We start from the raw sequence: 24,294 nt of genomic DNA on the forward strand, positions 1-24,294 counted from the left end.
ATATTTTAGCAATCCTATGTCACATAGTCAAGATTATAATCACATTATTTTTGTGACTAAATTTGTCAACAAACTTTGTGGAAGTAAAAACCGTTCTTGTTACTGAAAGGGATAGTGTTACTTGGGGTATTTTTTTGAAAATCTAGGACGTGGTATTTTGAAAGATCAACAATGTTAGATGGTTTGGGATAGTAATCCTAAAAGAATGGTATGCATTACTTATGTTCCACTGTTGTAAATAGTGACAGTGTCAGGAAGGATTTCTTTAAATGAATGAAGTTTATACAGGACATGCCATCTATAGTATGACTGAATAAACATTGATTCTAACCTTTATTCATGAAAGGCGGTAATCTCAGGCTAATGCCGCACTTAACTCTGTACTTTCAAAATGATTTGCCTGATCTGATAAATTATGCAGTCTTTTATTTTGACCTTGTAACCCTGTAGAGTTTACTCAAACTGACTCCATAGTATTTGCCACATTAGCAGTATAATGGCTGTAACCAGTTCTTGTACTACAATTCATTCTGCAGCAAAAGGTAAACACTGGGCCATGAAAATTTATTGATTCAATTACATGATATACACATAGCGCCATTTGAAAAGTGTTTTAGGGATTAAGTCATTACATATCTTCTGTTTGGTCAAAAATCTGAAATACATAAACAAGGAAGCATTGAGAAATATAAACTCTTATTTTTACTGTATGGTAGAATGTGCTGTTAGACATCAATCTAAAAGTTGTTTAGGTCAAAGAACAAACCAGACATTGAACTGTCATGCCTGTAGCCCTGACTAAGGTAACATTTGCCCTCAGTTAATCCTGCAAGTATGTTATACTTTACCATGTAAATTATTTTTGTGCTCAGATTCTGCCTAAGAGTCCATGCTTCACAGTTTTCTGTTTGAATAGAACAGAACCATTTTTTTCCTTAAACAGCAGAAGGTCAGGCTTTAAAAAAAAAAAAAAAAAGAGAGAAAGAAAAAAAAGAGTAGAAGCAAATTGATTTAAGTGTTATTGTCATTACATGACATCATTAATTTGTTTCATGTTGTGTGGCCAATTTTGTTTCCACTAATTGTGCTTTTAAATCTAACATAACATGGTTTTATCTTGCATTGGAATATCTGATGCCTTTATCTGCTCAAATTGAGAAGCAGTTTTCATACAATCTACAGACAAAAAAAAAAGCACAAACAGTTGTCTTTATTTTTTTCTCTTATTGTAGTGATTTGGAGTTTACAATATGGGCAAGGAAAATTCTGCATGACCTTTACTAAGTAAATTACACAATGGCACAAAAATGTATATAATAATGTGGCACTAAATATATTAAAACATGACCTGATAGAGAGGTCACTGAGGATTTAGGATGCTAGAGTAAAGCATAACTCTGAAGTAAAACTGATTGTTTTTCATATTTCTGCTTCTTTTGTCTTTTGTGTTCCATCTTTTTTTTTTTCCAGGTGCATGTATTAGAAAATGATGAATATCTCTATCTTTGAGGAGATATTTGCATTTGCTCTAGCTAATGCAAACAGGATAGTTGCTGGGAATTGCACTTGAGAAAAGGAAAGAAAATATCCAATTTAAGTCACTGCTTTATGCAGATAATTTTGGAGATGTGCTTACTCTCGTGTTCGGAACACGGTTGAAAGAAGCAAGACAAAGATTTTCTTCACAACAATTAAAATATATTTAAAATACATACGCAGTGCTGACTATTTGATCTGTAATTCAGCACTGCTGATTAGCTTAGTTCTTGCTAAGAGAGGTTCTTGGTTTACATTTTAGGAGTTCTTCCCTTGGGTTTGTTCTTTGGACACTGTTGGTCTGGTAACTGATGTTGCCATGGATTCAACATCAGCTCTGGCAGAATGGCTAAAGTTGCTTTATGGGGAAGCACAATAGCCATGTGTGCTTAGAACACTCATATTTTAGGGATAATTAGGAAACTGGAGAGGGGGAAATGAGTGGTACATGGAGCTCCTGGTGTCTGATGAGTGCAGACATTGGCTTCAAATGACCCAGTAGCAGGCAAACAGAAAACTAGTCAGTGGCAACCTAAATAACTATTTCTGCGATATAGCGGTTCTACTACTCAAATCCATTGTAGAAATTTAGATTTCAAGAGAGAGGTGGAATGAATTGGCAAAAAAATCAGGAAAAAGTAGTATGTACTGGCATTCACCTCTTGGTGGGAAGGGACTTGAATGTGTCTAAAAGGGCTCTTGACAAGGAGGAGAATAGGACACATGAAATGAAGATGAAAAGAATGGAGGACTCTGGAAAAGGAGAGCACTCAGCTGATGAAGGCAATGGTTTTAGAGATGAGGGATACCTATATCCCATTAAATACCTACAGAACTGCCATTGAGAGAAGGGGAGAAAGAAAAATGTTCTACTCTTAGGGTTATAATGTTTTAATCCTAAAAGCACGGTATAAAATTGGTCTAGTAATGCAGGTATAAATTGTGTATATTAGTGTTAAGACACAGCTTTAAGCTTCTGTGAAATAAGGCTACACAGTAATTTTATATATAAATAATACAAATCTAGACTGCACATGATTCTCCAGGTAATAGCTTATTTCTATTGTTTTCTCCCTTTTACATTCCCTGCCCGTTTTTCTTTTCTCTTTCCAGCTGGGGTACTCTTTACCACCCCAATCCCCTGTGTTCACAGAGTTACTGAAATCACAAATTCAAGAGCTTAGAAGTTTAATGAGTGTCAGAACTTACATTACTCAATCAACCATATTTTGGCCTTGTATGTATTATAAAGCAGCTCTTAATTGGATAAATTCTTACTCTTGTTTTCAGGGGACCATTGTCACATTTAGCTCAAAGAGCGACAACCACTGAACATCTATTCAAAATATTTAAGCTTGGACTTCCATCAGTAGCTTAGATGCTGCTTGCTGTGTTAAAATTTTCTCCTGCATTTTAAACAAAGTTTTACTTTATTTCTAACACTGCAAAGTAGATCTATATACTGTAATGAATACAAAAGCCTAGGGTCTTGTCTATAGTGTTTACGTTGTAGTATCTGACTTCGCAAATCTTCAGAGCACCTTTTCAGAGTAACTCATAATTATTCCCAATTTACAGATGGCATACTGGTGCACAGGAGGAGAGATTAAGGGCAGAAGTGTCCTCTGCCAGGTTTTCAAATTGGCTGGCCGTAGCACACTTTTTAAAGAGTAAAGCAGACATTGACTTTAGATGTTGCTCTGTTCTCAGCAGTTCCTCAGTTTGGCATCCAAGGTTTCTTTCTAGATACCAAGAAGACAAGAAATAGTGTCAGTGACCATATGTGAGATGTTTTGCTCAAATGAGATGACCAGTATTGTTTGGGTTCTATACTCTCTCTGTTCCTCTCTGAAGACTGAAAAGTCTCCTTTTCCAGGCTTCTTCTCCCTTCTGTGCCTTCAGATGTCTGCAATAAAAAGGGATAACTCACACGGTAGCAAGGGGAATGGTCTATTGTAGTGACAGACTGTAGAGATTTAAGGACAAGTGTTACTAATATGTTTGTACTACAGAAGTGATAAGTGAAGTTAAGTTAGGGGTGTAACTAAATCCACTCTTTATTTAAAGCGGCATGCATGATCAGTGTCAAAAGCTATGATGTCTGATAGATCAGCAGAAGCTACTGAACCTATCTTTGGAAAAATACGGGATTAGATGGCAGAAATGATAAACAGAAGGTTTGAAAGCAAAGTATTGAGAACCAGGAACTGATAAACTATGTGGCATGGTGTACTTTCTGACACAAGTAATATACAGTCAATTTAACCAAATTGTTCGCCTTATTGCTTGCTCATACCAAAGATTTGATGTTTTGGAATAGGCGTTTGTTTGGTGGCTGTATGATATTTAAATATATTATTTATACATTCATATATATTAATGATTATATATTTGTACAAATAAATTTATTTAGATATCTTGATGAGTGTCCTTAAATACTTAAGGGCTGTGTAAATCTCTAAATTTAAAACACATTTCATACTCTTTTTGTTCTTCATTGGTGCAAAAAAAAAAATAGACAAGTCGAACAACACTGTCCAAGCACTGTTTGGTTGGCTGGATCTTTCATAGAGTTTGTCATTGATTCCATATGTGTATCTACTGTCTAGCTTTCATGGTGAATGGTACCTTTTATCTTTGGAAAATCTTTAAGCAATTTAACTTTGCTTAGCTTATTGTTCAGTAATAAGGAAATAACATAAGGAAAGTGATTTAAAATACTGTTTTACATTAAAAAATTGAACTACTTATTCCTTCATTATATTAATATAGCTCTATATTATTATTAATTTATCATTGCCCTTGATTGACATAAATGGTTTCTATCAGCATAGTTTAGTCTTGAGATAAATGATCTATCAAGAAACAAAATACAAATTTTCTTATAAAGAAAAAGGAGGGGGTAAACTGTATTTTTGTTACCTCTAGTGTGTTCAAATGACATAAGTAACAGGTTAAGGGGGAGGAGTAGTCAAAAATATCACAAGTAGTTCATATCATTTTCTTGCAACCTTAGCACTTCACCATGAACATTATAAATGACTGATTCTCCTTTAGGTACTGACTTGCTTTAGGATGATGTATGAAATAATATGTGTTTTGCATGTCCTGTTTGTAATGATAAAGGTCATATAGTATCATTTACATAATCTCTAGCCAGAAATGAACTCCAGCAATATCTTCTGTATAACATATACATTATCTGAGGTTTAAAACTCTCATTATTCATGAAAGTTAATTTTACAGTGGGTGTGAATGATCTATCTTATGGCTGCTTTTTTGATCATTCTATAAAATAATATGGAGCAAAGCCTGCACAAATAGCAGGAAAACCAGTAAAGAGTGATGCATTTGCTTGACTCTGTGTATACCCGATTGGATCTTGATTGATGGCAATCATTTGTCTTTGTCAAAAAAAGGAGAAAAATTCAGACATTGAAATAAGAGTGCTATCAAACTTTCTACAATGGCAGAAAGATTCTATTAATGTAGCCTGAGAGTATTAACTGTCTCTGCTAGAAAATGATAAAGAATGTTAATTTTTTTTCTCGAGCATGTTTAAGTGTAAACTGCATTATTTTGTCTGTGCGAAGACTAAGAGGGGCATGCTACAGATTTATGGCATTGTGGAATTGGAATAAAAAACAGTAAATTACAAAAAAAAAATGGAAAGGAGAAACAAAAAGCCAAATACAAGAGCTTAATCCTTCTGATTATGATTTCTCAACAAAACAATAAAAGTTTAAGTAGCATAGTGTCGTAAAATCCTTAATGCTGCATTCCAATTGATATTGAAGCTTTGAAGACTAACTTCAAAGGAGCTTGAACAAGAGCAAAAAATAGATATAAAATAAACAAAAAAAATGACAAGCTTGGTTTTAGAAGTCCTTTTGTATGTCAGATCTGGGAATATTGACCCATTACTTGAATGGACTTTAAGACAACTTCCTTATTAATGATACTTAGAAACACAAAGCATATGTTTGTGGGTAATAGTGTATTTAAGTGGAAAAATGTTATTTCACAGTATGATAATGCTAGAGATACGAGAATGCTTTTTTCTTTTTAAATAAAGGAATATCTTTCCATATACTATATATATATAAAAAAAAAAAGCATTAATCACTGGATTTATCATACCATTGGTGTCTGTGGGTTTTATTACACGTCTCTTATGATCTCTGGTTCTAAATAGCAGCATTAAAGTTTGATTACTGTTTATTTTCCAAATTATGAACACAGCAAATTATCGCCATGAGTACTCTGTCTACCTCTACTCTATCTACAAACATTTTTAATCCTAAACTTTTAAAGAATAAGTTAAGTGTAATTTTAAACTTTGAGGTTTAATAGTCCCTGATGCGTCCTTATAAATTAGTATTTGAGAGATTTTTTTTTCTTTAAAGGATGGCTGAGAGAAAGGGCACATCAAAATTGGGAACCAGGAACTGCAGTTTTGTACTGTTGTGCTTTGTGGCCCGCATTAAGTCACTTTTAATCTTTTGGCTATTTCTGCACTATGTGTTCCTAAAAACGTTTTCCAGCTTTGCCTTACTTCATTGTGTGCCTGAGCATGGTAGCAAGCTTACGATTCAAACATTAAAAAGCAGTATAAACACAGTGTTACCTGTCCTTGCTTAAAGAAACTCACAGTGACATCGTTAAAATGTTCACGCTTGTGGATGGACTCATTTGATAACTTTCATGATGCCGTTGCTACTGCTGTTGAGGATTCACATCTTATATTTTAATATTTTATATTCATTCTAGATTGGAAAAGTATTTACTTTTTTCCATTGGGGGGGAGTAGGGGAATAATAGGGTTAGGCAAGACATTTGTTCCTAAGAGTGACTTGTATGATTGAAATTTTTGCTGTTATGAGCAGCTGCAGGATTACTTCATGATAGAGAAATTCTGGAAGTGGAAACACTAAGTATTACGGGTACACATTGCTTCATCCACTGTCTTCAGAAGAGCACCAAATGAGTACCAAACTGATATTGTAGGACAGTATTAAGAGTATAAGGTTTCATTTTCAGGGAGCAATAGAATCAGGATCACCTGCAATGTCCTAATAAGCTTCACTGCTTGTGTTTACCATGGCACAGCCTTTAACGAGGTGAAGAAATATTCTATCTAGTGCTCTCTCTTTTCCTTCTCTTCCCTCTTTCTTCCTCTCCTCTCCTCTCTCTGTCCTTTCTCTGTGCTGCTGCCTGTCTGCCTGCAATTCCTGTGACCATTCCTCAGATTTCTCATTTGACCTTTTCTTGCTTTCCCCAGATTTTTGTCCTAGGCAGACCTGGTTTTGTGCCACCTCTTCCTGTACCCTACCTCTTGGAAAATTGTATTCCAAACTATTAAATTTAAATTTTTGTAAAGATAATACCTTAGAAGAATCCTCGGCAAGCAGAATTACCTGCAAATGTATCCACATATCTCTTATCAAACACTCAAAAGCCATTCAATCCGTGTCACAGAATAAATTCAGTAAAAGAACCTGTTATGCTTGTTAATGTGTTAATTTCTTATCCCCAAATCCCATAGTATCCTCTAATCTCTGTGATGATTGTCAGGCCGTCTCTTCTCTTATTGCCCCCTTCCCTCACTGGAATTTTTTTGGGGAAAATACCATCTTGCAGTGATTAGTATCAAAGATTGGTTACTTCTATCATATGGTTTGGTAAGTAATCCTTAGCTATTGCTGTGATTTGCTGCTTTCCCATATCGCTTCACACATGTATTTCATTTCCAAAGTTTAGCAAAGTTATTCCCTATAAAGAGGGTGAAAGTCTAGATGAAAGCCATCCCTCTTGTGAAAACCATATTCTCTATCCCTCTTAGTGACTAGTACAACAAAGTAAATTTTAATGGTGCATGATACTGAAAATGAATCCTGGTGACCTTGAGAAGCTGTAGCAAAAGATCAGATTTTATTAAGAGTCCTTTTGCCATTGTTTTCATTATTGTATTTTTAATTTTTAGTTAAAAAATCTAGTACTGGTAGCTGTGTATACATGCAGTATTTGAAACAATCCAAATTAAAATTCATAAGTCGCTTTAAAAAAGCAAACATTTGTGTGTAAATTACATTTTTTATTCTTCTCTAGAACTGTGTTCATTTCATTAGTAACTGAATTCATCTTCCTCCCCAAATGAGAAAGAATGGTTTGTCATCTGAAAACATTATTTTTTTACAACAATGGAAAACTTTTCACTTCATCTTATCCTTGATATCTCTTACAAAATGCAGGGCCTTTTTATTTTGAAAAGGAAAGTAGAAACATTCAATTTTCATGATGCAATGAAACAATCTTTTCTCAAGTTTGAGTGTCAGTCTGAATTAACTCTATTGACTCTTTTCTCAGCAGAGAAGCTAATTGCAAAAACAACAGCATCAAAAACCAAACCTCAGTTCTTTCATTCTTTCACTGATTTTTTTCTTAAAAAAAAAATAAAATTATATATATATTTTTTTTTCTATGATGGGGTTAACAAACTTTGTAAACAATGTTTCTTGGAGAAGTTGTATTACATACTGTATCAAAATATTTGGGCTCTACCTTTTCATCATAAGCTACTGAAAAAAGGAGTTAGCTTAGTTTAACAGGGCTAATACGTGATTATTTCTAAAGCTGAATAATGGAGAAAGATGTGACTTTACAGATAATTACACGTATAGTTTATGTAAGTGGGAGGGAGATTATTTTCAAGGAAGAAAATGTGCATTGTGATGCAGCATGCCTAAATTATACTTCTAAATATATGCACAATAATTTAACAGTGATATGGTCTTAAATAATCCTCTCTGAAGAATTTACATAAAACAAGAATTAGCATCTCTAAGGAAAAAAAAAAAGTTGAGAATTGTTTGTTTGCTCCAGAGAAATGATCTGCTGTCACATTTGCATTCTGGATTTTGAATGTGTGATTTCTAATTGTGTTAGGAATTTCTGTAATAACTAAAGGGTTGCTCTCCTCAGTGTCCCTACAGCTGAATGCTAACAGTATCACACAGTGTACAGGTACTTGATTTATACACACACACGGAATTGTATGGTCTAGAAACTAAGGTTTGCGCAGGCCACTTAAAACTCTTTACTTTGGTGCCTAAATGACATATTAGAAAAGCAATTAGCACAGTCTCAGCCTGCTGTTTTTCACAGCAGTAATTCTTCCCAATATCTGTGCTCTGACCCTGAGGGTTGAGGCCACTGATACTTGCATTTGTTTGAAGTCTGCTTCTCTGCTCTGGACAAGAACTTGGAGGAGAGACACATTAAGAGGAGGAAGGGAGTAGGAAGGGTAGCAACCACCACCTAAGCCTCAGGAAATCCCTGGAGTTGAAAATAGTTGGAAATTGACAGAATACTAGGGAAGAAGTCATACATGATCAGCTTTGTACTTAAGCCACTGCTGACATTTTTGGATGCAGAATTTGGAGCTAGACTTATGGTGAGAAAAGATGCAGCCATCCCTTCACTCCTGTCCCCGAGGCATGTTCACGTCCCTGCGCTGGAGGGAAAGGCAGTGCCTCAGGGGCTGGCTTCTTGCTGGTGCTGCCAGCGTGATGCCCTTGGGTGCACTCCAGCAGCAGTTACCCCCGATGGCTCAGTTCTCCTCTCTGACAGGGAAACGCCTCAGTGCTGAGCGGCCGCGGGACAGGGATTCTTTGCTGCTTGTGGCTTATTGTTTCCAGTTGGGAATGACAAACAGTGCTGTGTCCACTTCAGTCTTTTCCATGATGGGGTTGGCATGCTGAGAAGAACTGCTCAGTGTTAAGAAAGCTGTTTTAATTTGTTGGGAAAGAACCTGAAAAAGTATACTGTTTTTCTACTTTTTTTTTCCACATATGACTTGAACCCCAGCTGCTGAGAGGGCTGGTATATTTTGTCTTAAAAGCAAATTAAAAGAGTAGCTGGCTGAAGAGGGAAAAGTTGGAAACCCTGTCACGAGGGTTAATAGCACCACTGAAGAAAAAAGTCTCACTGTCTTTTAGCACGCATCTCTGTGGATGTTCACGGGTGGGGAAAAAAGCTGGGTGCAGGGCAGGTATGCTCATTTTTAAATCACTGAAATGAAATAGGAAATATTTCCTGCTTTGTTAAATCTAAGCTCTAACGGTCTTTGTTATCAATCCTGTTATTTAATGTTAGATTTAAATGCTAGCACTATTAGTTTTGAGCGGAAAGTAAGGATACGTGGAGAAAGGAATATTGCAACGTCTGTATTGTCCAGTCCAGATGTTCATTGCCAAGTTAGCATTAGCTAGATTTCTTTTTAAAAATAATTATAGAAAAGAAGTTTACATTTTCTCGATTAGTTGCCTCTGGTGTATCACCTTATAAGCTTCCCTCCTAGAGCAGCCCTTGAATTACTGTATTAAAGTAATCTTGGGTAGTTTAGCACTCTAAGGTCGCTTTACTGCAATAACCCTTCGGCAACCTTTCTAACATTACCAAGGATGGCTTCTGCACTTCTCTTTCATTAATGAATTCAATTCCATGACCTGGTCTGGTGGGAGGTGTCCCTGCCCATAGCAGGGGTTAGGAACCAGAAGGTCTTTAAGGTCCCTTCCAACCCAAACCATTCTGTGACTCTCTGATAAATATAGCCAAGGAATAGGTGTGATTTTCAGAGGGAGTTAATTATTGTCTTCAGAGCCTTTATGACCCTTGGCCATCAGTGTATCTCAGGAGATCAGTAGCCTGAGTGAGCTTCAATAGGATGGGTGGTTAAAGCTGCAGCTATTTAGACAAGGTCAAATTCACACTCGGGTATGAAGTAGTACTGTAATTATGTAAATGTAAGTTGATGATTATTGGTGTGAGCAGGAAAGACCTCGTGACATTCACCTCGAATACACACTTTCACCTTTCCAAATGGGGGTTCCCTTATCAGCTCCCAAACCTGTGAACATTTGTCACACCTGTCTAGACTGTCATCCATTAGTGCTGCTTCTCCATCCTCTGTAGCGTAGTACAGGTGCTACTTCTGGACAGGTTCTTGTTCATGCTGTGCGGCTGGTAGGCATGGAGCAATATTTGCACTGCCTGCAGACAGTGCCACCATGCAAAGAGCTGCCCCTGGGCAGCGTCTTCGATTGTAGACTCTGTGAGGTAACAGCTTTGAACTTGCCTCTGTGCCACACACATCAACTGCCAGCCTTTTGGCTCCTGGGTCATTGAAGACACATAGTACAGCGACACTCTAAAAGAAGATAAGGTGTGTTTTAGGTTACTTTATCTTTCGTTTAAAACTTGAGTAAATACTGTCTTTTCTATATCGTCTGGAAAAGGGTGCTTCCTCAGAATTTGGTGGCATGTTTTTATTTTTAGAGACCTTTCACAAGGCTTTCAAAGGAGAAATATACTTAATAAGTTAAACCCTTCTAAAGGTTTTTGAGTCCTTTGTTGCTTCCTCACCATGATGTGCTAGTATGGTAACAGTTAGGAGCCTTGCTCCATGTGCTCCTAGTGGTCTTGTGGGCTTGTACTTATTGTTTCCTGTCTCTGAGGGTGATACGATGTTTGCAGTTACTTGAACTCTTTCTTACATATGTTCCTGCAATCATCACACAGTGAAGTCATTTCCCAGATTTTTGCCTGCCTCAGATTTTTAAATCTGGAATTAAATCTCAGGCAGAAGTGTTAGCCTTGAAATTATGCTTGAATGGTGGTTGTTTTTTTTATTTTTATTTTTTTTTTGTATTACACAAATTTCAATTTTAATTATGTAATCATTTCTAAACAAAGAGTAGGAGGTATTTTTGAGGTTGGATGCCTGTAAGACTTCAGTATCCTAACCTGCAATCCAAATTGGTAATACTTTTTCCAACATATTGTTTAGCAGCAGTCAAACACGCAGTGGACCTGAAAGAGTTATCTGTTCCCCAAAGTATACTTTAAAGCAGAGGAGCAAGTATGTTCAAATTAACTTGTGATTAAGGCAAGAGTTTGAAGGAGGGATTTTCTTATCTCACCAGATGCACTCAAGAATATAAAATATATACTTTTTATATTAGTCTTTCTTTTCTTTTTTTTATTCCAGGTTAAATAAATAAATAAACACACGTGTAAGCATGCCAAAATTTCTCCATCTCTCATAATTGGGAGGACGATTTTTCCTATCACTGGGACTAATACATTCTTCTTTCTTGAATGGAAAACTTGTTTTGGCAGACTGGTTTGAAAGCAAGTGATCTTTTACAGACCTCACATAGATTCATTCTGGACTGGAAAGCTATTGATGTTGTAACTAAGTCTCAGTTATCTTTCCTTTTCTTCTCCTTTGAGTATAGTGAATTACTGAATTAATTTAGTTACTAGACATTAATTTCAACTTCTTTTGGAAAAAAATTAATAGAGCAAAAGTTTTGGGAAGGATAAAGCAATTATTTTAGACCTTTCTGGCAGAGGACCCTTAAAAATTAATTTGGTTTTGTATTAGAAGAACATACAGCAGAAAAATATTTGCTGAATCAGAGGGGTGCACCATTACATTTTTATGGAAGCAGGAGAAGTATCCAGCTGTTAAGAGAGCCATAAAAGAAAAGGATGTAGGTTAGCCACAGCTCTTAAAGTGCAGATATGTGGGAATGTGATTTCATCCTGTTTCTTCTAGAAGAAATGGTAGTGAAGCTGAAATGTTTGGGGCCAGTCAGATCTATGATGAATTTTTGGAAAAAGCTTTACGCTGATTTACTCTGTGTTTAATTCTTTTGGGGTCAGAACAATTTACAAAGGAAATAACAGATCTGAGGAGATTTTCTTGTTTTGGTGAAAAGTTGATCTGTGTATCCAGACATGGTGAAAGGTTGTCATCTGAAATTTCAAGCTACTGGAAAGAATTAATCTGAGTCCTAACATTTCAGTGTACATTACAGAATCATCATAAGTTCTGTAGGGAATCATTTGTGAGAGAAGACATGGGTCCTTTCTGTGCACAGGCTTAAGGTGAAAGCATCAGAACCAGTAGAAATGGCTAAGGAGGTGGACAGAGATTGATCTGTCTCCTTTGCCAGATGTAGATATATCCTCTGACCTATACTGTTATGCTCCCTTGTTCATTTTGGCAAGGAAGGGATGGCCAAACCCTGCAGACTTAATTTCTGCATTATCAGGAAAACGTCAAAACATAAAACCAATAACATTCACTGTACCTATTTTTGGAAAATAAAATCATTATTTGCAATATGAATAGCAGTTTATGGGATCCGTATGAACTGTAGTTACTTTGAAAAACAAATTAAAACTTGTTGACTACAATCAGGTGTAGGAAGCGCGAGATCTGGAAAGATTTATGAGCTACTAAGCCAAAGCATCCTTTTTCAAATTTGCTATTCATTCATTCTTCCATGGCTGATTCATGTTTGAACTAATTTTGCTCGAAGCCATGAGAAAGATTTGATGTTAACTTATTACTTACAGAGAAGTAGAGTAGGTTTCAGTTAATTTATAATTAATCTTGATGGAAATAGAAAGATAATTGAACGATGTCATAAGATGACTGTCTTTTAAAGTGCAGCTTTATTTTAGACTGATCAAAATAAGATCAGTCTAAGATAAGCTAGTGGTCATGGCGTACACGATCACTACTGTATCATGTATTTAAGTGGACCCTCTCTGAAGTATCAGCGTGCCCTGGAATGCCAGCACTTCAAAGAATGCTGCCTCCAAAAAAGCTGAAGCTGTGGTTAGCCACCAAGGGGTTAATAAAGATCAAAGAAGAGCAGACATAAACTCATACGTAAACAGAGATGTTTTTAAACTGGAAGTTAAAAACACCATCATCTAGGACAGCAGCACCTTAAGGGTGGGCTTGTCTTTACCCTGACACGGTGCTTTATAATGTGTAAAGGAGGACTGAAACATTTATTGTCAACATCTGTTTCTGGAGTGCATTTTAAATGAGAGATTCAAAGCTTGTCAATGCAGAAAAGAGTCTGTGATATCTGGAACTGGCATTATTCTCTTCTTTTGTTTTGCATGCTAGTTAGATGGGAATGCATTTTTGGTATGACTTAAAGCACGGAGATAGGGAGGCCTGGGTGGGGTATTGGGACTGCAGTGTCTAATGTGTGGTTGAGACAGAGATAATATCCTGGCTGTTTGCTGTATTAAAACCCACAAAGAGCATTTCCACCAGTTTTTCAAATGCAGACCTAGGAATTACAGATCTGTGTTGTTTATATGGGGAAATAGCATGAAATATCTGGTAAGACATGCTTCCCTTACTGACTTCTCCATTTTTTCCCTCTACGCTGGAAGCGTAGTGATACAGAGGTCCCCAGAGTAACAGTTCCATGCTAAGTCCATGCAGACGCTGTGCCTGGAGTTCACACCCAGCTTTCCACATCTGCTACTTGGGAAAGATGTGAAAAAGAATAGTATGATTTTCTCGTCTGAAAGCATTATGGAGAAAAAACACACTCTTTGATAATAGTGAAATACAGATAAAGGCAAAAGTCCTTTTAGAAAAAAGTAATCCTTTATAGACAAAGTCAAATGTTTTCTTGGAGAAGTGCTAGAAGAAGCAAGTAAACTACGATAATTTAATAGATTATATTAATATTCTGAACAGTTGATACTATGCCAAAGAAGTTTTACTCGATAACTTTGGGCCTTTGTTATGACCAGTTGTTGTTACTACAGCAATGAGCGTGGCAGAGATTAAGAGCCTGCGCATGCGTGATATTCTTTGCCTAAGGATTCCCAATTATTTCCACTTGCAGAAGCCCTCTTCTGAAACTATGGAATGTGAATGTCTATGTGGGAGGAAAATTAAGATACTAAAGGAAGGCGCAGACTCTGATGATGTTGGAGTAAGAGTACATGATATGACTTTTTTGATATCAAATGTTTTCCATTATCCTTTTCTTCCTTCCTTCCCCTCACCAGCACCTTTTTTTCCCTCATTTTTAGTTACATAGTTGCTGGTCAGGCTGCAGTGTAAACAGGTTACTGATATAAAACAGAATAAAACATTCAGCCTTAATAAGCTGAGATGGTTACTGTGGTCCAGTTTACAGTGGAGCCCCAGGAATGCTTACATGAATGCAGCTGAGAGGGAGGGAAAGTAGATCTTTAACTGGTATTGCCATTGAAGGCAATACAGGTAATGTAGGTAGCATTTCCAAAGATCTCAAGGCACTTCCTAGGAGTTAATCAATCTTTAATGTTCTGATGTAGATACATTATCAGTGAAGTGCTCTGAAATACGTGCTTTGAGATAGTGTAGCTGGCCAAATAATATTTTAGTGGCAACTGACTTAATACTAACCAAACCTTCTCCTGAGTGCTTTGCTAATGCAGACAAAGTTGTGAATCAGATCAGGAACGTGATTTACTGGAAAACAGTCTTTTTCCTGCTGCAATGGTGCTTTGATTTGGCTTACCGCATGGCAGCACAAATACTTGTGCATGGGATCTCCAGGTGAGACGCTGAACTTGATGCTGTTGCTGAGAACTTGCTTGTCAAGCTACATCTTCAGTTCAGTGCTTTACCATTGTTAAGCTCAATGTTCTATTTTCTGAAATATGCTAGATATTTTGGGCATGTTACAAATATTAATAGTTTACACATAACATTCTTTAGATTGGTACTTATAAACATGTAGATAAATGTATTAATGTGCTGTGGTGTAACTTGTTTTTGTTAGATCATGGTTTGTGAAAGCTTATTATAAGAATAATGAAGGGTTTCAGATGTTTTACTTGTTTTCTGAAATCACATTTTATTAAGTCAGTGAAAGATACGTTGCACTGTGTTTTTAAATGCAAAATACAAGAGATTTTAGTTAATATTCTAGACATGCATCTCCATGAAAATGCAATGGATTTCAGTTTGCAAGATAAAGCAGGCACATTGCATTGATGATGCCCTACAGCCTGCTAGCAGTATTCCTTCAAGATCTCTGCGTTTTTTTCTAGAACTTGATTGCTTTTATTTTTGGATTGACAATCAAATGTGAATGCTTCTTGCTTTTTTTTTTTTTGAGAAAAGCATTTACGTATCTTGCAGCAGATGTCTGGCCTGAGTTCTTGAAGCATTTCACATGGAAGCTCAAGCTACCTAGATATAGAACAAAAAATGTTACTGACCAGAATTAAAAGAATCCAAGATATTTTTTCTTAAAAATGGGGCATTTCTATTTCCTATTCCTATTTAATTTAGAAGTAGCACCTGATATTGTGCATGAGCTACTTGATGAGCCATTGCAATCAAATTTTGAGTGAAGTTAAAATGAGAAATTTTGGTAGGTTTGTGTTTGGTAATAGAGGAAATTGAAGAGCCTTCTTTGATTCAGATTTACTGCCAAATCTATACTGTTGCTACTGATGAATAAGTAGTGTTGCCACTCTGTGTTTGGTTGTCTATGAAAGTAAATTAGCCCAGGATCCTGTGTTCAAGCGTGTTTATACCTTTGAAATTGGCATTACTGACTGATTGCCTAGTGATGGCCTTAGTAGAGAATCGGGGGATTGATTAGGTTTGGAGATTGACTTATCTGCTTAACTCTACAGTTAGAGTTCCAATGAGGAGTGTCTTATCTGGAAATTTATCTTGGTATCTTCATAGGATTTAGGACATGTGAATAGGGTATTATGTCTATTGCATGAATAACCAATGTTCTCATTCTGTGGCATGGTAACAGCCTTGGTTCTGGATGCATCTGTGAAATAAATTCTAGCAGTACAAAATTCACATTGGCTAATGTTTCATATCTGTATTTAATGTACGTAATTGCTTTACACCAGACCAAGAACTGTTTCTTTTTAAAAAGAAGACTGCGATGACTGGCAGGCTGGTTGGAGTCTTCATGACAACATATTGTTTTTAGGGCATACACAATCTAGTTTCCATCTGCTTTTGAGTTTGTTGAAGTTGTCTCTCATGCAGGTTTTCTTGCCTTTAAGACTAAATACCCTTCTAGGCAGAAGAAATCATTTGGTTCTCTAGCCATCCTCTGTCTCTGCAGATGATTTCTTTAATGCTGTGCTGCTTTCACCTTTCTCTCCTTTTCTTTTCTTCTTGTGCTACTTTTATTTATTTATTACTTCACTAATGAAAGGATCTGAATGGATGCTTCTCTGGTATGCTAAAATCCATTCTTGATCAGCTGTTGGCCCAAGTACAGCTCCAAAACCTCTCAAACTAATGCATTTGTAGGTTTACCGTTTCCTTATTTTTACTCACCCTGCAGAGTCTCTTTTCTGTTCACACTAGTGTGCTGACTGCTTCTTTTCAGTGGATGTAAAGATAGCAGAATATCTTGAAATATACAATGGGTAACACATTACAAGAAGTAATTCTTCAGAAATTGTGTGATCTTCTCATCATTCTGTGGTTGTACTCCTTAGATTCAATTTAAGTCTCCTATAGGATATTAGAACCTCAAGGTAATTCCCAAGCCTAGAATTCTTTTAACACCATAATAAAGCTAGTAGGCCAGTTGGTATGTTTTGTTTTGATTGGGTTAATCTTTGAAACTGATAGAGAAAATAGGTTTCCTGTTCTCTTGTTCTTGGAATGAAGATATGTCAGCATGTAAGCTTTTTCCCGTTGACCACAGCGATGTGAGTTTTTCTTTTGAATTGTATGATCAAAATTCTGATATACAGGCTATATTGGTCATTGTATATTTCATCTCTGTACAATTAAAACCATCTACTTAGTTAAACATGAACTGAGAAGAAAGTTTTGTCTCAAGTCTGGGTACCTAGACTGGCAATTTTGAAAACTGAAAAAGAAAGCAATGTCATGGTAATGCTACTTGAATAAAACATTTAATATCAAAGCATTGCTTCTATTCATTCAATATTGTTACTAAGGAACCACCAATTACTGTGTATCATGTTAGTGGGGCCCCTGACAAATCCATGCAAATAATATGATTTATAATTCATAAATCCTCAGTCCCCTGAGAAATGTTGCTCTTGCACTTAAACTAATTGAGTACTTATGTTCATTGATCCAGTCCATATAGCACCTTTAGTCCATATGGCAACCTACTATAGGGCCAGAAGCTTCTGTTGTCAAGAAAAAAAACACACCACACACACAAAAAAAACCAACACCCTTGGTCAACAGCACTAAGCTGTTCTCAAAATCCAGTTACTTGGCCCTTTGCTATGTAATGCTTCAGTCTTTCACCCAGCAAACTGCAGCAAAGTCAGAGCAGTCGTTACGTCTGTCTCCCCCTGGCTGTAGAGGTATAACGTCTGCATAAGACAGCGTTGTTCTTTGGGGATGGGGCTGTAGCAGTTAAATGATCTTACCTGTAAGCTGGTTGTTCTACAGTAGCTATATTGCTCACTGGATTATCTTGGTACTAATAAGCGTTTGTCCCAGTAGTTGCTCTCAAAAGCAGTTTGTTTTTAAGAATTAGACAATAGGTGTGTGTTTATGGCTGTACGGTTTTTTGTTAAATATCTGTCTGTGTGTAGAGAGTAGATTTTTTTCCTCATCACGTAGTGGTTGCAGGTAGTTACAAATACCCAAATACGCAGGCTAATAGTTGATGACGTTATTGTTTGTGAATAGTCACTGCACTGGTGGAGGACGAGGAGTCCTATGCAAATTTCATTCCCTGAATGGAAAATAAAAGTGGGGGACTAAAGATATATTATGTTTCAGGATAATGTTTTGCCCGATCATAGTTTCCTATTTTTCTAATAATTTTAGCATAGTTTTGCAATGTAGTATAATTTTAATTGCTATCCAGTAGAATGACATCACTTAATTCTATCAAAACTGTAGAGAGATAGATGAATGACAAATTAATAATTTACCATCTTTGCATAATACTGTAGCACAGAATACCAGAAGGATTGATGGCAGAAGAGGTTAACAAATTTTAGCGGCTTCCATTAGCTTTTCATTGTCATATGTTTGTGGTGCTGACTGAAATAAGCTTTGTAGGAGATCTCAGTCTAGGGAACTAATTACTTGTGCCGATTGCCATACTGATGAATAGACCCTCATTGTATCATTCCCCTGAAGACGAGGAGCAGTCTGTGATTCACGACTGCATCCTGGCTGATATTTGATAATAATTTTAACAGATAAATGTAGGAAGGCAGAATGATGAAGTGCCTATCCATGCTCTACGACTATCAAAGGCATGCACATAGCCAGCTGTGTTCTGCCTTTTTTTTGTGATTGCTAAAAGAGAATTTTAAGTTATTAATCGAGCTTTGAATAAACCCCTATCTTCCTGTGTTTTTTTTAATACTGCTTCATTTAGCTAAGTATACCGAAATCATTGGATTTTATAACAAAAGCATTCAAATTTAGGCATGATTGTAGCACATAAAGTGTGAATATAAAATACTGGGGTATTTGTTTCAAATACTCGAGTATTTTTCTGAAATTAAGAAATCAGGAGGATGAAGAATAGTACTGCCTTTTCCTTGATGTCAGAAAAGGGCATGGAAACTTAAAGCTAGATGCATAGACATTCTCAATTTTTATAGGATAATTTTCAGTCACAATTTTTAATATCTACAAATTGTGTTTAAGAGGAGAGCTATGCAAATTATTGTGGCTTTTGTTACTATGTTTGAAACCTTGGGTTAGCTTAAACTCATCTCTGGGTTTAGACCTCAAAACTAAGAATATAGATATCAAATATTTTTAACTATGGGATCTGTAAATTAGTCGTGGCTATTCATTTGTCAGTGTTGACAGGTATACTTTTTATTAGCTATTGGACCAGAAATGGAATATATGTACATTGCAAGTTATTGTTTTAATACTAGTTACGTTAACAAACATAGCCTGTGTTTTGTAACATGGCTATATAGGTTTTCAGGCTATGAACCTATCATGACTATTCTATGTGTCAGGCATTTTCTGCTTGTTTATTTTGCTATACCTGAAACTGTGGTTTGTTTTTTGGTACATTCTCTGGGCTTAAATATTGTTTTACAGTGGCATTCATTCATGATCATCTAACAAGATAGTAACTGGCACTTATATATGACCATATTAAAAAGATCTACGTATATTTGGAGCATACAATGGAAAATAATGAATTTGATATAACCTTTTCTAGATGTAATTTTTTAAAAGTATGCCTTCAATATAGCAATTATTACACATCATAACATGTAGTTTTTAATTAAATGTAAAAACACAACTACATAGAACAGGAATCCAATCTGATTTGCTTGAAAATAGATTGCTATTTCACTCTCCTGGAATGGTTTATTTAAAAACAGTAAATGGAAAAGAAATGCATTTTCTTGTGTTGTTGTAAGCCTCAGGGGCTAAATGTAATGAATATTTTAAGAGATTATTTTAATTAAATTCCTGCACATCTAAACAGAGTAATATTTTATTATCACATACATAACCATGTAACTGAGGTATTCATTAAAGTTAACACTTTCTGGACCAAGAATTCATGGTATGATTTACTGACCTTGTGCAAAAAGGCACAAATTAGGAAGAAAAATGAAGGGGGACAGACTTTGATTAATATAGGTAATGCTATACCATATTTATAATAGCCTTTTCCCTATTCTGGTTTATAAATGCAGTCACTGAGAAAGGTGCCCTGCTGAGGCTGAAATGAGGCTGAAATCGGAGCACATGCCACTAGAGTGTGGGGAAACTGATCACACTGTCAGCAATTCATTTCAAAATGATGTATTTAGTGCTCATTTCACCTTCCAAGAAAAAAGGGAAAGGAGTTCCTTAGACTGGAAGGTGATATTGTTATTTTCAAGGACATACCTAAGTAAAAGATTGCAGAAAGGGGGGAGGTTAAAAAAAAAAAAAAAAAAAAAAGAGGAAAAAAAAGGCAGCGCAAACAAGGAGAGCTTTATGCAGAAATTCAGTGCTACCATGCTGTTTGATAATTGCTAACATATGTGGCTCCTCTGTTTCATTGTAGTCGTCCTCGTGAGTTCTGGCGCCTTGACTACTGGGAAGATGACTTGCGGCGCCGGCGACGATTTGTGCGTAACCCCCTTGGATCGACACATCCTGAAGCGACACTAAAAGCAGCTGGAGAACATGGTCAGTGTAAAAACTGCTTCTTGCCAATAGCAGCAGGTTACAGTACCTGGCAGTGAAAATTAGACCTTCATTCCTACAAGGTGCTATAAAATTGTCCCAGATGCCAAAAGGCTTGTCATTGCGTTTCAGACATGCTCAGTACAAAGATAAACTGACCATTGCTTATCATAAGCAATGCTGGTATTTGGTAAACCTCCTCATTACATCTTAGCTGAGATGGCACATTGTGCACACTTTGCATACAGTGATTACAAATACAGTTCTCGGTAAGTACAAGAAAAGGTGGATGTAATTTTGCCATTAAACCCTGGACACATGTTCTTGTGGTAAATTACCTATTTATGCCATAGTAACTTCAAAAGACAACGGTCCCTGTTCAGAAATCCACACCAATTATTTCAGTTAGCCTGAGCATATATCAGGCTATCCTTACAGATATATAAAAAGAAAAATAATGCTTCTAGAGCAAAACTTTATTTAGACCTTTGCGTGTGTTTAAGTCCTAAAGTATTTCTGTAAAAATTTGTTATGGAAGAAATAGTAACAAATGCCAAAATGTAAAGGATTGTTCAAGCAATAAATGGTAATGACTTCTACCTGGTGATGTTAAAAACAGGTTGTATTTTTAACAGTTTTTTCCCCCCCCCCCATTTTATTATCAGGGATCACCCAGCTACATGCTGCTATGTCTGTTCTATTGGAATGTATTTACAAAACCAAGGAGATAATCAGTTTTAGAACTTGTAATAAACCAAAAGATAAAAAGCCAAAGCTAAGGAACTTTGGGTTTTAGTCTAGAATTTTGTCTTTGTGATCTAATGAAGATATATTGATAAGGTTGAAAAATCCACCTTTTATTTACAAATGATTTGCTTATGCTTAAAACTGAATACCCTTCCTCTTGAATGTACATGTCACTGAATAGAATCATTTAAATTCAGTTTTTTTCATATTTAGTCTGAATTACTGCGTGTGTATATATACGTACACACACGATACGTGGAGGCATGCACTTTATGCTAATTTAAAATTACTAAGACTGTTGTACGAGCATAGAAGAACATCACTGTCGTAAAGTTAGTTTCCATAAAGCATCTTAACCTCTGGCACTCAGCCTTAAAGAGCCATTTCTGGAAGAAAATGTCTACAATATGTCAGCTGATATAATGCCAAATGTGACATCAGTCCTTTAAAATAAATGACCATACAGAGAATAGTCAATAAAGTGATCTAAAAGCAACGTTCATAGAGACCTACATCTTTGACTATAGAAGGAGGAACAAGATGTAGAATTAATTAACCCACTTTTTCTTTGGGGCTTGTTTTGTTAGTACTGTGTGTTGTTTCTATACCATGGACTTTAAGGACAGAAGTTTTTTTTTTTTTCTGTTTAATAATATCCTTTGATAAAGAAGAACTGCCCCCCTTTAAAATTGTGTAGTTTAAATTAAATAGGTCTTGACACAGTTTTACGTATTCTCCTTATATGTTTCTATTTAATCTTTATGTTGTTTATCAAAGCACTGAAAAATACTCTTATTTTTACGGCAAAATATTTACAGCTTCTGTTTATATTTGGGTAATCAATTCTTTCAAAAGTCAACACACTAATAGAATTATTCATCTTTCATAGTAACGTGATATTTTCATTAATCCATGCTATATTTCAAGGGCTATCACTCATATGCAGTTTGTAATTGACAGGAGTACAATTTTGTTGATACAAAAATCAATTGATAAGATTGAATAAAAGTAGCCCTATTTGATAATACGTAGCTGGTACCTAACCCCAGTAATTTGAAAGGGGCTAATTTTTTTTGTCAGTCCTTCTGTTCAGCATTTGACATCCGTAGGTGTTCTATTATATTCAATTTCTTGATGTTCTGTTCTGAATTTAATTGCATAGTACCTTAGTTGTCTGTTGGCATTTTGTTTCTTTATCAAGTGAATATTCTAGTGTACCTTAAATCATTATGCAATTTATGTGATTTCTGAAAGTATAGAGAATGACCATCTGCTGGAGTGTAGGTAGGTGTGCAACTGTCTTGATCGAGGACTTTCCATTGGCAAGGTGTAAAATGACCAAATGCAAATTGCAGTTCAACCAGAAGCTATATTTAATTTATAGGAATACAAAGGTTTTTGTTTGTAGAAAGTATCAGAAGGTGCAGTTATCATAAAGGTCAGCTTGAACAGTCACTTGATTCATTTCTTTCTGAAATGTGTTTATAAACTTTTAATATTAAGTGATGTCAGGTCAGAAAATCCAATTGTTTTCAGATTTTCAGAACTGGACTTTCAGGCCGCGTTGCCAGGTTGTGGATATACTTAGAATTTGCAATGGATTTGTCTTGGTGCTTTATGATTTCTTATCGATAATTTATCATTAATTATTGTATTTCAATTAATTTTACATGTCTCTGAAGAAAAAGCATTTTTAAAATGGTGAATAAAGGTTCCCTATTGCCTATTTAAGCTTTTCTCAAAACAAAACAGAACAAAACCAAAACCTGAAATTGGGCATATGGGATTTTGCCAAAAGGGAGACGGGAAAATAATGCATAAATAATGGGAAAGTACTATTGTGTGCTTGAGAGCATAGAATTTAGCACACTTTTCACTAGCAGGTGCACATTATCAACTCCTTGGTGTCTTGCAAATCAAATCATATGTATTCCCTGCCCCAGAGAGCTCACAGTCTGGAAAAGATCACAGTTTGCAACTGTGAAAAAGCTTTAGAAACAATCGGAAGCCTAGATATTGTTCAGTAAAACCTATAGAGAACAACAACAATCAGCTCTCTTGCAGCCTAGTTATGTGTCTTAGTAGCAAGAACCAATCTTTTCCAGGGATTGATTTGATTTGAAGGAGAGCCTCTGGTGCAGAGGTGGCAGAATAAATACCTGAAGACTAATGTTCTCTGTTCAGACAATCAATACCAGCCCCATGACTATACTTCTGGCTACCTTCTAGTTAAAAACAAATTTTTTAATTCTGACAATTTAATTGCCATTCCCAAGTTCACATTAACTTGCTTGGGAAAAAAAAGCTTTAGGTAATTTTTCAAAGGAACAAAAAAAAAACACCTTCCAAAATGGCTATTTATAAACGTCAGGCTAGTAATGTAGTGTGGGGGAAGCAAAGAGGTGAAGATGCTGTGGGATGCAAAGAGTTAATTCATTTGTTTCCATTTTCCACTCATTGTTTAGAAATGAAACCAAAGGGTTTATGAATTATATAGATGTGAAAGTCAAATTTCTTTTCCTGGAAAGTAATATCATGCAAAAATGAGTACTTTAGCCCTGTTGGGTTTTGTAGCCTGACTCCCCCAGAACACTATTTTGCAAGAGAATCTTTACCTGCTTGGAAATGCTGTATCAAGCTTTTTAACAGGTGATGTGTCTGCTTGTTTATTTTCATTGACATTTATTAAAACCTGGGGGGAGGGGATTAAAACTGTCTTTAGTATTTCAGTCAAGGCGGAGTTCACAACATTGCCACTGAAAGTATCTAGCAACCGATCCTATATAATATTGAACTTGACTGGCCAGTTTTCTTTGCCTAAACTCAGGGGACAGAAAAGAAGTCTTAAAAGAATATTTAAAAAATCTGATGTGAAAGTGTTTGTTTTTCCCAATGTTGCCTTAAAAAAAAACAAAACAAAACAAACAGACTTAAGGGAGGCTTCTGGGAGGCCCAACTAACAAAATGATAGTAATTTTTTTTAGTGCATC

General features: G+C 35.9%; 1 protein-coding gene across 1 annotated transcript in view; it reads left to right on the top strand.

The window, feature by feature from the left end:
• The window catches only part of LRBA (LPS responsive beige-like anchor protein), a 395,790-nt gene that overhangs the window by 185,018 nt on the left and 186,478 nt on the right, over nucleotides 1–24,294 (top strand). The window contains exon 38 of the mRNA XM_050710360.1: nucleotides 20,436–20,560. Within this exon, the coding sequence (XP_050566317.1) occupies nucleotides 20,436–20,560 (125 nt within the window). The remainder of the gene's footprint in view (nucleotides 1–20,435; nucleotides 20,561–24,294) is intronic.

The sequence above is a fragment of the Cygnus atratus genome, chromosome 4 (assembly GCF_013377495.2).
Source record: "Cygnus atratus isolate AKBS03 ecotype Queensland, Australia chromosome 4, CAtr_DNAZoo_HiC_assembly, whole genome shotgun sequence".
Taxonomy (NCBI): Eukaryota; Metazoa; Chordata; class Aves; order Anseriformes; family Anatidae; genus Cygnus; species Cygnus atratus.